Source organism: Hypanus sabinus, chromosome 4 (assembly GCF_030144855.1).
Source record: "Hypanus sabinus isolate sHypSab1 chromosome 4, sHypSab1.hap1, whole genome shotgun sequence".
NCBI lineage: Eukaryota > Metazoa > Chordata > Chondrichthyes > Myliobatiformes > Dasyatidae > Hypanus > Hypanus sabinus.
In genome coordinates this window covers 152,085,391-152,101,959 of record NC_082709.1, presented here as the reverse complement: position 1 = coordinate 152,101,959, position 16,569 = coordinate 152,085,391, and the positions used below count along the sequence as shown (strand labels likewise).

General features: G+C 41.1%; 1 protein-coding gene across 2 annotated transcripts in view; it reads right to left on the bottom strand.

Moving 5' to 3' along the window:
* The window catches only part of gtf2e1 (general transcription factor IIE, polypeptide 1, alpha), a 63,125-nt gene extending 46,592 nt beyond the window's left edge, over positions 1–16,533 (bottom strand). The window contains exons 1-2 of one of the 2 annotated variants that reach the window (XM_059968444.1): positions 16,453–16,533; positions 1,979–2,433 (exon numbers count right to left, since the gene is read on the bottom strand). In XM_059968444.1, coding sequence (XP_059824427.1) covers positions 1,979–2,426 — 448 coding nt within the window. In that variant the 5' untranslated portion in view covers positions 2,427–2,433; positions 16,453–16,533. Of the gene's footprint in view, positions 1–1,978; positions 2,434–16,406 lie in introns of both variants that reach the window. The other variant, XM_059968445.1, reaches the window with a different exon arrangement.
* Positions 16,534–16,569: the final 36 nt, after the last annotated feature.

Genomic DNA, 16,569 nt, shown 5'->3' with positions numbered 1-16,569 from the left:
TTGAGTATACCTTTTCATTACAACACACTGAAAAGACAAAAAAAACTTTGAATCCCACCTTGGCAGCTTTTTTTTATTTAACTAAAATTAATCCTTTTGAATAATTTATATGAGCTGTGGTTTTGGATATTTAAAAAATATATATTAGTTAATGTTTTTCAACTATTTCCAATCAGGAGCATTTAGAAGACAGTGTAAAAAGGCCTTCTAACAGCTAGACGAAGGTATCAACAAGTAGATATAAGCCATGGATCAGGTACAGTGAGATCCCATCTAGCAAACTATGAGAGGTATGTCAGGGTAAAGCTAAGAAGATGTTTTCTCCAGGATGGAATCAAGAACTGGGTATGATATTCACATTGTTAGGTTTGCCCATTTAAGATTGAAATGAGAAGTAATATATTCCCTAAAAATGAATCTTTGCATTTTCCTTCCCCACCTCTTAGGTGTTGAAGCCAGTCATGACTATGTTCATGGCTGAGACAGGTAGATTTTTAGACATAATGCCTTTCAAGGGTCATGCAGAAAAGCAAAAGTGAAGTCAAGATCAATGCATACAGCAGTGGTAGAGCTGGGTCAAAACCCATATGATCTAAAGTTATGTTCAAATGTAACAGAGATTTGTATTAAGTACTGTATATTAAGGGATTGAGAAAAAGGTAAATTACTTTAAAGTGTAGCCCATCTTGAATGAGAAAGTGCAACAGGCAGTGAAGAGGGCAAATGGAATGTTGGCCTTTATTACAAGGGGAATTGAGTACAAGAGCAAGGATGTCCTTTTGCATTTGTACAGGGCCCTGGTGAGACCACACCTGGAATATTGTGTACAGTTTTGGTCTCCATTTTTGAGGAAGGACATTCTGGCAATTGAGGAAGTGCAGCGTAGATTCACTAGGTTGATTCCTGGGATGGCAGGGCTGTCTTACGCAGAGAGATTGGAGAGATTGGGCTTGTACACACTGGAATTGAGGAGATTGAGAGGGGATCTGATTGAAACGTTTAAGATAATTAAAGGATTTGATAGGATTGAGGCAGGAAATATGTTCCAGATGTTGGGAGAGTCCAGTACCAGAGGGCATGGATTGAGAATAAGAGGTCAGTTATTTAAAACAGAGTTGAGGAAGAACTTCTTCTCCCAGAGAGTTGTGGAGGTGTGGAATGCACTGCCTCGGAAGATGGTGGAGGCCAATTCTCTGGATGCTTTCAAGAAGGAGCTAGATAGATATCTGATGGATAGGGGAATCAAGGGATATGGGGACAAGGCAGGAACTGGGTATTGATAGTGAATGATCAGCCATGATCTCAGAATGGCGGTGCAGACTCGAGGGGCCGAATGGTCTACTTCTGCACCTATTGTCTATTATCTCTATATTTAACTGACGATCAGAAGATATATATCTTGGGACCTGCTAGCCCACTCTTTTCCTAAACAAGCTTTTAAAGGAGATTCAAGAATGATATTTCAGTTAAAATATGGTATAACATTTTGATATAAAATGTAAATAAAAATCTACCTTTTCTTTTTGAAACTTGATTCATCAATCAAATTAATTACCTTTGTATTGCTAGAAGTTACCCTCATACCACTTCCCATTTGTCCCATTTTTCTTCTCCCAAAACTTCTGCTGTTTATTGGGGAAGTAACCAGTGGCTCACTTTCATTTCCACTCCTCGTGCATAAATTTATGACTATAAGCTCTTTAGATGTAACTGTTTCTAGCTCAATTTAATCCTTTTTCACAAATGAGCCTTTCCAGTGAGGGTTCTTGAAATCCTAGATTCTTTCTTTTCCCAAGATATCCATGCTTATTTTAATATTTTTAATTTGTAGTGTTCTGTTTTCTCAGAGATTGGAAATAAAGAGTAAAGTAGGAATCATATATTCATTAATGCAGCCATCGAATAACTTTAGATAATTAAAAGCACTTGATTTTTTTTTTAAAAATGGAACATTGTGCAAGTACAAAACTCTCTGTACCTGTCATTACATCAAATAGTTGGTTGGCTTCCAGATCTGTGAACGTTTTGTAACAGTTGGGACATTTAAAAGAAGCTCTGTTTGTAGAATCTCGTTCATCCGTCTCAATCCTTCTCCTCATGTGGTCAAGTTTGTACTTCACCACATTCACCAGAAGACGGTAATTTATGAAGTAATAATTATGTCTTGTAGTTTTACCATCAGGAGCAGTTTCAACTCGCATTCTACTTTTAATAAATTTGTCATTTTTCAATGTATTCAAAACTGCTCGCAGTTGTTTACGGTCAAATTTCAGCAGCTCCAACATGTCCTCTTCTTTGACACAGGGGTTTCTAATGAGGATATCCAAAGCTAGTGCATGCTCTAGTCCATAAAATCCTCTCACAACATATTTGGCAAGTCGTTTCAAAGCTGCAGGCACTTCAGTCACAACATCTGGATCAGTCATCTTTGACCTTTGGGTTTACAAAAAAAATATCATTCAAGATTAGGAACTCACACATGGGAATTGCAAACACAATTATAAATCCTGATAAGCTGTGGTGCCGGTACTCTTGTAATAAATTAAATAATCAAGACTGACTTATGTATAGTTTTAGGTAATTAATTCCATTGCTAAAATCAATACAAACCAAGAGATTGCATTTGTGCTGCCAAACAGGAAAGATACTAGAATGGACAGAAACAATCAAATTAATATACACTCTCAAAATGCTGATTTTAGCTGTTAGTCTTGAGTGTTAGTTTGGTTACCTGCTTATAGAAATCCTAGGGAATGGTAACTGAATTACACTTCAACTGAAACAAGCAGAACAGGTAGAAGTAAGATTTTTACACCATTGGTTAGTTTATGATTTGATCCAAATCTCAGACCGGATGGTTCTGTGCATACCTTCAATAGGTTAATAACATTTGCATTCTGCTCTCCTTTTCTCACAAGGTGAAACCTCTTGTTGCATACTTTTTTTTCCACTTTATAACTTTTATTTTCCATTCATCATGTCTTTACTCGCTAGCGTTACATATAGACCAAAGTATGCAAATATTCCATTCTGAAGGCCAATATATACTTGATGGATTTTTATGAAAATTAGTTTCACACTCATCCATACTAAAATTGGCTGGCTATCATAAAAAGGAGTTGTTCATATAGCTGCCAGGATGGGATATTGTCAATCAACTTCTGTGGATTACCATTCTGATAAATAAATAAGTACACCATCGCCTACCGCTGATCAGGTCATTAAAGACTGAGCAAAGTGTAATATGTATTTAATTTGTTTTACTGAGATGAATACAATTATTTTTGGTTTTAAGTAATGAATAAACCAATAACGATTATATAGAAACATAGAAAACCTACAGCACAATATAGGCCCTTCAGCCCACAATACTGTGCCGAACATGTACTTACTTCAGAAATTATCTAGGGTTAGTGCCTATCCAGGAGTCTCTTAAAAGACCCTATCATTTCTGCCTCCACCACCCTCGCCAGTGCCCATTCCACGCACTCACCACACTCTGTGTAAAAAACTTACCCCTAACATCTCCTCTGTATTTACTTCCAAGCACCTTAAGAATGGCATTTCAACACTAGGGAAAAGCCTCTGACTATCCACATGATCAATGCCTCTCATCATCTTATACACCTCTATCAGGTCACCTCTCATTTTCCATTGTACCAAGGAGAAAAGGCCAAGTTCACTCAACCTATTCTCATAAGGCATACTCCCCAACATCCTTGTAAATCTCCTCTGCACCCTTTCTATGGTTTCCACATCCTATATCACTTTATATAGCAGCAGATTGACACTAGTTGCTTATCAAAATATTAACAAATTTTGATCCCACTACATGAGGAAATATTGGGGCAGATGGCCAAATAGACAGTTTTCCCAGAGTATCTAGGAAAAGGAAGCTATAAGCAGAGAACAGGAGGGAGCTAGCACCTTGACACATGAAAGTTCTGCAACAAATTAATTTTGCTGATGATCAAAGAGTTATGCAAGGTCATGGAGAATCCGGAAAACGTGGGGGTGAGTTTTAAAACCTGAGTCTATATCTAACCAGAATTCAGTGTAGGTCAACAAGTACAGACTGGATAGGTGAACAGGACTTGGTACACACTGAGTTAAGAGCAGCAGAGTTCAGGATGACCCCAAATTGATGAAAGGTAGAATAAAAAGGCCAGTCTGATGTAAAGCAGTTGCTAGCATGCTGCAGGGAGGGTGTGGGAAAGATAGGTAGGGCAATGGCCACATCTCTGATATGGCAAGGCCTGGATTTCCCTGGAATAAATTGTAAATATGGTCATCTGGCCAATGAGTTAAAAAAGGGTTAGAGAGGAAAATTTGGCCCTTTCTTCATATAAGCTATAAACTGAGGGAAGTTAAGAGTGAGCATGCAATGGAATGTGAGTAGACAGCAGGTCACTCATAGTCATAGAGATATACAACATAGAAACAGTCCATCACGTCTATGCCAACCACCCATGCTATCATTAGTAATAGCACTAGCCTGCTTTAATTTCTTATATCTCGGTCATTCAAGTACCTGCTCTTACCACCACCTCCTCTGGCATCTTATTCCAGATACCAACTACTCAGTGAAAATTTAACCCCTTAGGTAATTCCCTGTGACTTGGACAAGATTACAACCAGACTCTGTTCATTTTTCAGGATCTAAATGTCAACATTAGCATTTATCGTCCATCCGTAATGTAGATGAAAATGTGATTAGCAAACCTGCGGATGACATCAAGATGGGTGGAGTTGTTGACAGTGTAAAGGTCAATCAAAGTGTACAGCAGGATATACAGTGGCAGATTAATCCAGGCAATTGTACTTTGTATGGTCAAGTGAAAGGAGAAAGTATACAGTTAAATGCAGAACCAGACAAGCCCCCAACTCTGCTCAATCTACACTCATGATTGTGTGGTCAGCTTCTGCTAACTTCATCCATAAGTTTGCAATTGATACCGTTGAAAGTGGACTGGATCTCAAATAATGATGATTCAGAGTACAAGGAGGTAGCTAGTAATTTGGTGTTATGACAACAAGTTTTCCCTCAACGTCAGCAAAACAAAACCACTGGCCATTAATTCAGGAAGGGATAGGGGTGGGTGGTTGAGGGAGGTTGGTGTTTACACCAGTGGTGGTGAGGTCGAGAAGGTTGAGAGTTTCAAGTTCCTAGCAGTGAACATCACCAATGTCTGTCCTGGTCCACACAGATGCCATGGCCAGATGTCCATACTTCCTCTGGAGGCTACATAAATTTAGCATGTCTCCATCAACCCTTACCAATTTTTATTGATGCACCATAAAAAGCATACTATTGGGATGCATAAAGCCTTAGAATGGCAACTAACTGCTCTGCTTATGACCACAAGAAACTGTACAAAGTTGAGGACATAAGTCAGACAACACAGAACCAGCTTTCCCATCCATGGACTCTGTCTATGCTGCTTGCTTTTCATTGTACCTTGCTACACGTGACAATAATAAACCAATTCCAATAATAGCATTGAGGTACAGAGGAATCTTGGGGTACAGATCCATATGTCGCTGAAAGTAGATAATGTGCTGAAGGTGTATGGAATGGTTTGGTAAGGGTGTTGAGCATAAAAGCAAGAAAGTCATGTTGCAGCTATACAAAACTTCAGTCAGAACACACTTGGGGTATTATGTTCAGTTCTGGTTGCCCCATTATAGGAAGGATTATAGAAAGGGTGCAGAAGAGTCCTGGATTAGAGCATATAACAAACTTGGGATGTTCTCCCTAGAGCATCAGAGGCTTGGGGAAGACTTGATAGAGGTTATTTTAACTTACCAGAAGCTTAGATAGGGCAGATTGTCAGAACTGTTTTGTGTGGTGGAGTCGTCAGGGCGCCGTCACAACAAGTTTTTTGCAATGATCTTTTTGGTGTGCTCATTGTATGGCGTGTCTTGGGCATCTGAAACCTAGTGGAGCCCATCACCCTCCAGGTTTTTTTCTTTACGAGGTCGACACTCAACCCAGGCCCGGATGGAGAGTGTGCAAGGGAGCCGGCCAGATTCGAACTCGGGACCTCTCGCTGCATACCAAAGGGTGTGCTTTTTGGTTAACAGCAATGTGATAGGCAAGTTCTTTTTATGCCAAGAATGGGTGTCTAGAATGGGTTACCGGGGTTGTAGTGGAATCAGGCAGTTTGCTAAAGTTTAAGAAGCGGGTGCCAGGATCCGGGACATCTTAGTTCAAGTTCTCAACGTTCTTACATGGGAGGATGAGCAGCCAGAGGTTGTGGACCATGTAGGTACCAATGACATAGGGAGGAAGATTAACAGGGTTCCGCGAAATGAGTTCAGGGAACTAGATGCTAAGTTAAAGGATGGGGCCTCCAGGGTTGTGATCTCAGGATTGCTACCCGTTCCATGTACTTGTGAAGCCAGAATTAGGAAGATTACAGGTTTCCCCCACTATCCGAAGGCAGAGCGTTCCTATGAAACAGTTTGTAAGCCAAAATGTCGTAAAGCGAAGAAGCAATTACCATTAATTTATATGGGAAAATTTTTTAAGCGTTCCCAGAACCAAAAAATAACCTACCAAATCAAACCAAATAACCTATAAAACCTAAAATAACACTAACATATAGTAAAAGCAGGAATGATATGATAAATATACAGCCTATATAAAGTAGAAATATTGTATGTGCGGTGTAGTTTCACTTATCAAAATCGGGAAGACAGCGAGCCAAAATTGATATGGAGAGAAAAAAAAACCGGCACATACACACCTATGCACGCACATGCATACGTACGTACATCTCGTACACGCATGCGCACACAACTGCCCGCACAACGTTTCACAGTCATGGTAGTCTTTCTCCGGGTAAACACACGTATAAAGCAGGCATCTTTTTTTCATAAAAACGAAAATCAATCTTTGGTTAGTGAAAACAAGTACTAATGTAGTTCTTTTGTAAAGCGAACGTTCGAAAAACTGGGGCCACCTGTATACAGTTTAACACATGGCTAAGAAATTGGTGTGTGAGGGAAGGCATAAGATTTTTGCATCACTGGGCCCTCTTCCAGGGAAGGTGGGACTTGTACAGAAGAGACAGTTTGTACCTGAACTGGTACTAATATCCTAGCAGGAAGGTTTGCTTGTGCTGCGGGGCGGAAGGGTGTTACGAATGTGCCACAACTCTGAGGGGCCGAAGAGTACAAAGTAGCCCTCTCCTTTTTGAGAATCATAAGATCGCTATTAATTCGGGTCTGGGACCCAGGAAATGAGAGAGATTCCACAAGGTTTGGAATGTGTCCTGGCCTCAGCGAAACAAAGCCACTGATAACGGCCATTGTCTCTTGGAGATGGAATTGTGTATTGAGTCCTGTACTATTCATTGAAGCCCCTCAGGGGACGACCAGAGTGGGCTGGTTGAGGGATTGCATCATCCCAACCTAATTGACATCTGAGACCCCATGAGTAAGGATAAAAGAGGGTCTGGGGAACAACCCCTTTATACGCACCAGGAGAAACGCTAGAAATCTTGTGATAGCGTTTAATAGCGACAGCCGGTGGGAGGCTCGTGTGCGTCCTTCCCTTGCCTGGGAATGGCAGGCTCACCACGGAAGAACGGCTTATCTAAAGGAGAGGCCACAAGTGAACGGCCACACCAACGAGACTCCAACGGATCGAAATCATAAAAGGAATCGGCAAGTTTTTCTCCAAATCTCTCTCTCTCTCCAACCACTGCAAACCCAGTGGTCCCCAAAGGCTGCAGCCTGCATGAACTGAGTGACTTTTATATTTCCATCGGACAATACATTATCCCCTAGACAACGATAGAGCTTATTTCTTATTGATTATTATTATACCCGCACTTCTAGATTTAGTATTGATGACGTATATTATCTGGATATTTGCATTGGTATTATTTTTGTGTGTTTTTACTAATAAATACTGTTAAAAATAGTATCATCAGACTTCAACGGACCTCTCTATCTTTGCTGGTAAGTGACCCAGTTACGGGGGTTCGTAACAAAATGGGGGCCTCATCTCAAGATTTAATACCAAATTGGAGGCCTAGTGAATCGGGCTTTTAAGTCCAAACGTGGGTTTGGTTGCGTTGGTAACCAAATGGGAAACCAGCAAAGATGGACGTTGACGAATTTATAGAAAACCCGACTCTAGAGGCGCTAGAGGCTGCCACAAAGTCGGACTTGATAAATATTGCAAAAGGAATAAATCTCACAGAGGTGAGGTTGTCAATGAAAAAGCGGGTGGTGCAGAGGGCCGTAACTCAGCATTATATTGTGAAGAATGTGTTTTTGGCTAAGGTATTGGAAAATATCCCAGAAAAGGCAGCTGAGAAAGAGACCAGTTTAAATCAGGCCAGTATCGATTTGGCCGAGACGTTTTTACCGACCCTGTACCAAGAACAGTTAGAGGGTGGTAAAACGGAGAATAAGAAAGTGAAAAAGAGTAAGGGAGAGGAGGTAGACCTGCACTTAGCCTGGAGGAAATTTATAGAGGCACGGAGAAACAGATAATGCTGTTAAAAGGTCCAGGGTTGGACATGGGTGATCTGCCTGGTTTGGCAGAACTGCTTGAAGAAGTTGAAAATTTTAAATGTGTTCCCAATAATGAAATGAGGGCAGTCCTAGATGAAAAGGATGCCATTACCTTGAAGAAGTCTGCTGGGTTGGCAGATGAGGTTGTTTCAGCCCACAGGGTTGAGTTTACTCCAGAAGGGAGTTGCCCAGAGAGGAACTGGGAGGATCAGGGGAATTTAGAATTTGAAAAGGGTACGGGTATTGAAAGCCTGGAAGAGGCAGATGTCCCGTTTGAGTGTGTTCAAGATGTGGATACACGTGGTACTGAACCTAGTAATGGAGCTCAGAAAAAGTCTGAGGTATTTGATTCAGTTGAAAAGGAATGCAGTCCTTGTGGGTCAGATGGTCTTGGTTCAGTGAAGAAAGGGTTAACCTTGGAACTAGTGGGAGGTGAGAATTCCCAGTTATTTGTGTTCCAAGGTATGTTAAAAGTTAGTGAGGAGATAAAAGGTGGTGAGGTGAATATTATTAATGAAGGAAAAGGGAAAAGTGTAGTTCCTAAATTGAATGAAGAAAATTTAAAGTCTGGATTGATGTCAGCAGCAGCAATCAGGCTACAGAGACAATGGCTTGGTAAGATGGTGCCTGCGAATCAATTACAGGTTGATTTGGAATGTAAAGGTGCCCCACATGCTATTGTTATTCAAGAGAGTGCTGTGAAGAGGCAGAATTTGAAATGCTGTTTGGACAAAGAGGCATCGCTTGTAGATTTTAAACTGAAAACTAATAGCATGAAGGGTCCTGAAGATAAAATTAACGACTTGCTTAAAATTAAAGAATTGTGTGGAAATTCGGAAAATGGTCTAAGTTTGGAACACATTGTTGATAAAATAACTCCTATGAAAGGAGCATACAACGGCCTATTCCACACTGGCGCACAAGCTAACCACATGGGAGTTAACTGGAAAAGGGGCGAGGGTTGACGGGATGCCATTTTAAATAACAGGATCCGGATTTAAGGGATTTCGACAAAGCATGTGAATAATAAAGAGAACCCCATGGAAGATTGACTGTTAAGTTTGAAAGTAACATAAAGATTAGTATTTGCATGAACTTTTGTAGTATACACGTAAGCTAAGATCACAACTCTTTAGTTTTTGTTTGCTGAAGGGAAGGAATAAAAAATAGGTGGTTATTAAATTGGAGTCTGATGCTACAAGAATTTATTAAGGTACAAGATGTTAAGATATTAAAGGAAGTGACAATGTAATTGTTAACTGTTTAGATGCTGAATTGAATTTATAACTGTTTTACTCTGTAGTGAAAAAAAAACTTTTGTATTGTGTTAGATTCTGAAAAATCCTGTAAGACTCCGTATTAATTCATTTTTACCGGTGGTAAAAATCTTAGAAGGAAGGGGGTGTTACCAATGTGCCACAACTCTGAGGGGCCGAAGGGTACAAAGTAGCCCCCTCCTTTTTGAGAATCGCAAGATCACTATTAATTTGGGTCTGGGACCCAGGAAATGAGAGAGAATCCACAAGGTTTGGAATGTGTCCTGGCCTCAGCAAAACAAAGCCACTGACAACGGCCATTGTCTCTTGGAGACGGAATTGTGTATTGAGTACTGTACTATTCATTGAAGCCCCTCAGGGGACAACCAGAGTGGGCTGGTTGAGGGATTGCATCATCCCAACCTGATTGACATCTGAGACCCCATGAGTAAGGATAAAAGAGGGTCTGGGGAACAACCCTTTCAGACGCACCAGGAGAAACACTAGAAATCCCGTGACAGCGTTTAATAGCGACAGCCGGTGGGGGGCTCGTGTGCGTCCTTCCCTTGCCTGGGATTGGCGTGCTCACCACGGAAGAACGGCTTAGCTAAAGGAGAGGCCACAAGTGAACGGCCACACCAACGAGACTACGACGGATCGAAATCATAAAATGAATCGGCAAGTTTTTCTCCAAATCTCTCTCTCTCTCTCCAACCATTGCAAACCCAGCAGTCCCCAAAGGCTGCAGCCTGCATGAACTGAGTGACTTTTATATTTCCATCGGACAATACATTATTCCCTAGACAACCATAGAGTTTATTTCTTATTGATTATTATTATACTCACACTTTTAGATTTAGTATTGACGACATATATCATCTGGATATTTGCATTGATATTATTTTTGTGTGTTTTTACTAATAAATACTATTAAAAATAGTATCATCAGACTTCAATGGACCTCTCTATCTTTGCTGGTAAGTGACCCAGTTACGGGGTTCGTAACAGGGGTTTAAACTAGAGTTGCAGGGGGATGGGAACCAGAATGCCAGACAGATAGTGGAGAGGTTGTAGACGCAGATGTTGCTAAAACCTCAGACAAAGTTCGGGATCCCGAGAATCTCTATCGTGTTTGGAAGCATAATATCTCGGGGCTCTGGAGACGGGCAGATCGAGGGTCGGTGTCATGACAAGAGACTTGTGTGTTGTTGGGGAGGCCAGAAAGTCTTTCGCTGTGGGCCTGAAGACCCGAGGTCTTTGCAATCTTCAGACACAGAGCTCGAAAAAAAGCGATGAAACAGATTTTTAAGATCATAAACCAGTGGGTTGTTGTTATGTCTCCCGCTTGCTGTGAAAATGGGGGACACCTCCCTCTCCCTTGCCAGGGAGAAAGAGAACCTGTGGGTTGTTGAATTTCAGATGAAATGCGAAGCTTTTGGGGTAACTTTGGTCTGTGTCTTTGCTAATGCTTAGCACAGGCTTGGGCTCAGTAATGGTACCGATGTGCATTTAATTTTGCTGTTGGGGGGACAGAATTATTGCTCACTGCCACTTATGCGCGGGAGGGGGGAGCTGGGGGAGGGGACTTTGGGGTTCTCACATTTAACTGTCGTTCATTCTTTAGGGCACTTCTCTGTTTTCGTGGATGTTTGCAAAGAAAAAGCATTTCAGGATGTATATTGTATACATTTCTCTGACATTAAATTTGACCTTTGAATGAAAAGTGGTGTCCTGAGTTACATATATTTCAATGCAAGAAGTATTGTCGGAAAAGTAGATAAGCTCAGAGCATAGACAATCACATGTAATTATGACTGTAGCCATTATTGAGTCTTGGTTGCAGGAGGGGCAGGACTGGCAGCTCAATATTCCCAGGTTCCATTGTTTTAAATGTAATAGAGCAGGAAGGATTAAAGGGAGAGGGGTGGCGTTACTAGTAAAGGAAATTTTTAAGGCAGCGTTCAGTCAGGACAGACTGGGAAACTCATCTAGTGAGGCTTTATGGGTGGAACTGAGGAACCAGAAAGTTATGACCATGTTAAAGGGACTAAAATTATAGCCCACCCAACAGTCCATGGGATTTAGAGGAACAAATTTGTAGAGATCGCAGACTGCTGCAAGAAATGTAAGGTTGTTAGCTTTCCACATATTATAAAAATACGAGATGGGATAAAGTTTGTCAAATGGGTTCAGGGAAGTCCCCTTGATTAGTACATAGAGGTCTCAACAAGAGAGTGTATGATACATGATCTCCTATTAGGGAATAAGACAGGGCAGGTGACAGAAGTTTGTGTGAGGGAACACTTCACATCTAGTGATCATAATGCCATTAATTTTCAAAGTAGATATGTAAAAGGATAAGTCTGGCCCACAGGATGAGATTCTAAATTGGAGGAAGGCCAATTTTGATGGTATCAGAAAGGATCTGGAAAGTGTGGATTGGGACAAGCTGTCCTCTAGTAAAAATAAAAGGTAAAGATAACAGGTTTAGGTAACCTCGGTTTTCAAGAGATATTGAGGTCCTGGTTAAGAAAAAAATCATGGTGCATAGCAGGCATAGGCATGTAGGAAGAAATGAGGAACTTACGGAGTATAAGAAATGCAAGAGAACACTGCAAGAAATGCAAGAAATCAGGAGAGCTAAAATAAGCACGAGGTTGCTCCAGCAGACAAGGTGAAGGAGAATCCTATGGGATTCTGCAGGTAAGTTAAGAGCAAACTGATTGCAAGGGACAAAATTAGTTCCTTGAAAGATCAGGATGGTAATCTCTATATAGAACCAAAAGAGATGGGGGGGCAGTGGGGAAGATCTTAAATGGATTTCTTTGCATCTGTTTTTACTCGGGAGATGGACACAGCGTCTATAGAAGTGATGCAAAGCAGCAAAAAGGTCATGGACCCAAAACAGATTATATAAGAGTGGGTGTTTGCTGTCTCGTAGCAAATTAGGGCGGATATATCCCCACGGCCTGACAATGAGTCCCTTGGACACTGTGGGAGGTGTGCAGAAATTGCAGGAACCCCAGCAGAGATATTTAAATCATCCTTAGTGACAGAAGTGGTAACAAAGCATTCAAGTCTAGCAAACGTTGTTCTGCTGTTTAAGAAGGACTCTAAAATTAAACCAGGAGATTATAGGCCAGTGAGTCTGACATCAGTAGTCTGAAAGTCAGTGGAAGGTATTCTAAGGGAGGGATATTTCTGAGTATTTGGAAAGAGAAACTGATTAGGGATAGTCAGCATAGCTTTGTGTGTGGTTGGTCACGTCTAACTATTATAGAGTTTTTTTGAAGAAGTTAACAGGAAAGCTGATGAAGGCAAGGCAGTAGATGTTATCTACATTGACATCTGACAAGGTCCCACATGTGAGGTTGGTCAGGAAGGATCAGTTCCTTGGCATTCAAGATGAGGTAGTAAACTGGATTAGACATTGGCTTTGTTGGAGAAGCCAAAGAGTGGTGGTAGATGGTTGCCTTTCTGACTGAAGCCCTGTGACTGGTGGAATGGCGCAGTGTTCGGTGCTGGGTCTGCTGTTGTTTGTCATCTATATCAATGAATTAGATGATAATGTGGTTAACTGGATCAGCAAATTTATGGATGTCACCAAGATTGGGGGGGAGGTGTAGTAGACAGAGAGGAAGATTATCAGAGCTTGCAGTGGGATTGGAACCAGCTGAAAAATGGCAGATGGAACTTAATGCAAATAAGTGTGAGGATTTGCACTTTGGTTGGACCAGCTAGGGCAGGTCTTACACAGTGAATGGTAGGGCATTGAAGAGAGTGGTAGAACAAGGGGATTTGGGAATACAGGTACATAATTCTTTTGAAAGTGGTGTCACAAGTAGATAAGGTCATAAAGAAAGCTTTTGGTGTATTGCGCTCCATAAATCAATGTACTGAGTACAGGAGATGGGATGTGATGTTGAGTTGTACCAGACATTGGTGAGGTTTAATTTGGAGCATTGTGTGCAGTTTTAGTCACCGACCCAGAGGAAAGATGTAAATGAGGTTGACAGAGAGCAGCAAAAATTTACAAGGATGCTGCCAGGCCTGGAAGACCCGATAAGGAAAGATTGAATAGGTTAGAACTTTATTCCTTGGAATATGGAAGATCAAAGGGAGATTTGCAGAGGTGTACAAAATAATTATGAGAGGTATAGAGAGGTAAGCAGGCTTTTTCCACTGAGGTTGGATGGGACTAAGTAGAGGTCACAGGTTAAGGGTGAAATGTGAAAAATTTAAAGGGAAAATGAGGGGAATCTTCTTCACTCAGAGGGTGGTGAGACTGTGGAACGAGCTGCCAGTGCAAGTGGTGCATGCAAGCTTGATTTCAATATTTAAGAAAAGTTTGGATCGGTAAATGGATAGTAGGGATATGGATGGCTATGGTCTGGTAGCTGGTCGATGGGACTAGGCATTTTAAATGGGTTCAGCATAGAGGCCAAAGGGCCTGTTTCTATGGTTTACTTCTAAGCTTTTAAACAGGCACATGAACATGAAATGAAATGGAGGGATCTGCAGAGGACAGTGCTCCCCAGGGCATTGCCATTCACTGTGTATGTCCTCTCCTATTTTAACTTCCTAAGATACTTCATTTTGTGCTAATCTAAATTAAATTTCATCTCCCATTCCTTTGCACACTTTCCAAGTTGGTTAATATCCTGCTGTAACTTTAGATATGCATTGTCACTGTCCAAAATACCACCAATTTTGGAGTGAGAAAATCTTAACTAGTAATCACTGATGGTTGACCTGGCCTATTCCAACACAGATGTAGAAATAAATTAGCTGAAGTTGATAGGGAATCTGAAAGGCTGCAAAACGCACAGATGGAAGAAGAGCAGTTGTACTTGGAATGATATTGGGCCTCATTACAATGTTATACATTGCTACAATTGTACAGGGTATCTCTGAGGCCCTTGTTTTGATTCCCTTAGTTAAGAAAGGACATGCTTTCTTTGGAACCAGTCCAAATTCATCAGGCTAATTCCTGGAATGAGGTTATTCTATTAACAGTGGCTAAGGAAATAGCATCCATAATCTTCGAAATTTAGTGGAATGAGGGGTGACCTTAGTAAACCATACAAAATCCTTAGCAAGCACAACAGGGTAGATGTTATGTTTCATCAGTGGGAACAAGTTGAGGAAGCAATAAAATGGTAAGATGGGAGGTGGTTGTTTAAACCTGAGGTTTGTAGGAGATTCTTCACACAGATGACACTGAGGGTGCTCAAGGAGCAAGTACATCCATTTTGTGAATTGATGAACATGGAGAACAGATCAGCAAAGAAGATGAAGCCTAGGGAGCATCAGCCATTATCATACTGAATGGCAGCCTCTTTTCTTATGTCCTTATACTTAACATCTGAGATCAATGAGGTTTTGTCAAGTTCTTTGCACGTAAATAGTAAAGATTAAAAAATAGAATGCCTGAACATGAAAAAAAATAATATGCAAAGGCTTGTAACGTTCTGATGATGGTGACTAATCAAACTGGAAAACAGGCACTTTGCATCAAAAGTGACTGTAGGTGAAATTCAATAATCATTCAGAACACTGCTGTCATAAAGAGAATAGTAGGCTAAATTACACAAGGACATTAAGAGTAATGAAAGATTAGGATCTTGCAACTGACTTTCTCTCTCTAAAATTGTTGGCCCTACCAGTATTTTCTATTTTTATTACAGTTAGGAATATATCATTTGATCAAACATCAAGAAGACGAAGTACACTAAGAGATATAGAATTTTGAGCTCAACAAATTGATGTGCAGGGCAGATGTTTATAGCCGATTTCCTCTTGCTGAAAAGTCGAGGAATAGAAGAGTCACAGAGAAAGAGTTTAACCATATCGGGCTAGAATAGGGAGAAACTTCTTTAGACATAGATTTTAAATCTGTGCATTTCTCCCTTTCAATCCAATGAATTCTCAATCATTTAAGATTCAGATCCATTGATTTTGGATCCTAAAGAAATCTTGGCACATAGCGAACAGGCGTGATCAAAAACTTGAGGCATAAGGAGGGCCATGCACGTTTGAACTACCAGTGGGCTGGAAAAAAAACTCCATAGCCGAGTATTATTTCACGTTTGTGTGACTCCATGACTCCAGCCCAACACAAAAGCACACTTCACAAATATCAATACCGATTCTAACACTCATGTGTAATGAGCCCCACACGTGGGGCTCTTTACATATGCTTTTCTAAATCAGAATCCCAAATCCAAGTTTATTCCTGTAATTGATTTTCTTCATCTAAAAATTGGTTTAGACTCGATGTCCAAATAAATCATTCAAACATCTTGAACCCCCCCCCCCCACCCATCGGAATGTTACTCTGAACGTTCAGATCATCTCTCAACTTCCCATATATCAACCAAATAAAACACAGCTCGCTCGAAACAGGCAGAACCAGGCCCGATGAAATACCCCCGAGGAGGGTTAATTATATACAAGTACTGTGAAGGCAAAACTATCGGCAATTCCGGGAAGATCAGAAGTTAAGGTCCTGTGAGAAGATTCAAGAACAATGTCGACCGTTAATGCGGACAGGCGCCCAGTGTGACACACAAGGATGCCGGCCGGCCGGCCGGCGCTGAAGAGCTACTACACGAAGATTACCGATGAGAATATTCGCGAGGATTATTTTCAGGCTTCAAATACTCACGATCATCAACGGCACACCGACGAGCCCGAGGTGCCTCACGCAGCAACAGCGCCTTCTCCCGTGCGTCAGTGCGTCAGTGCGTCACCGCGACACCAGCGCGTCATCGGGGGGGCGGTC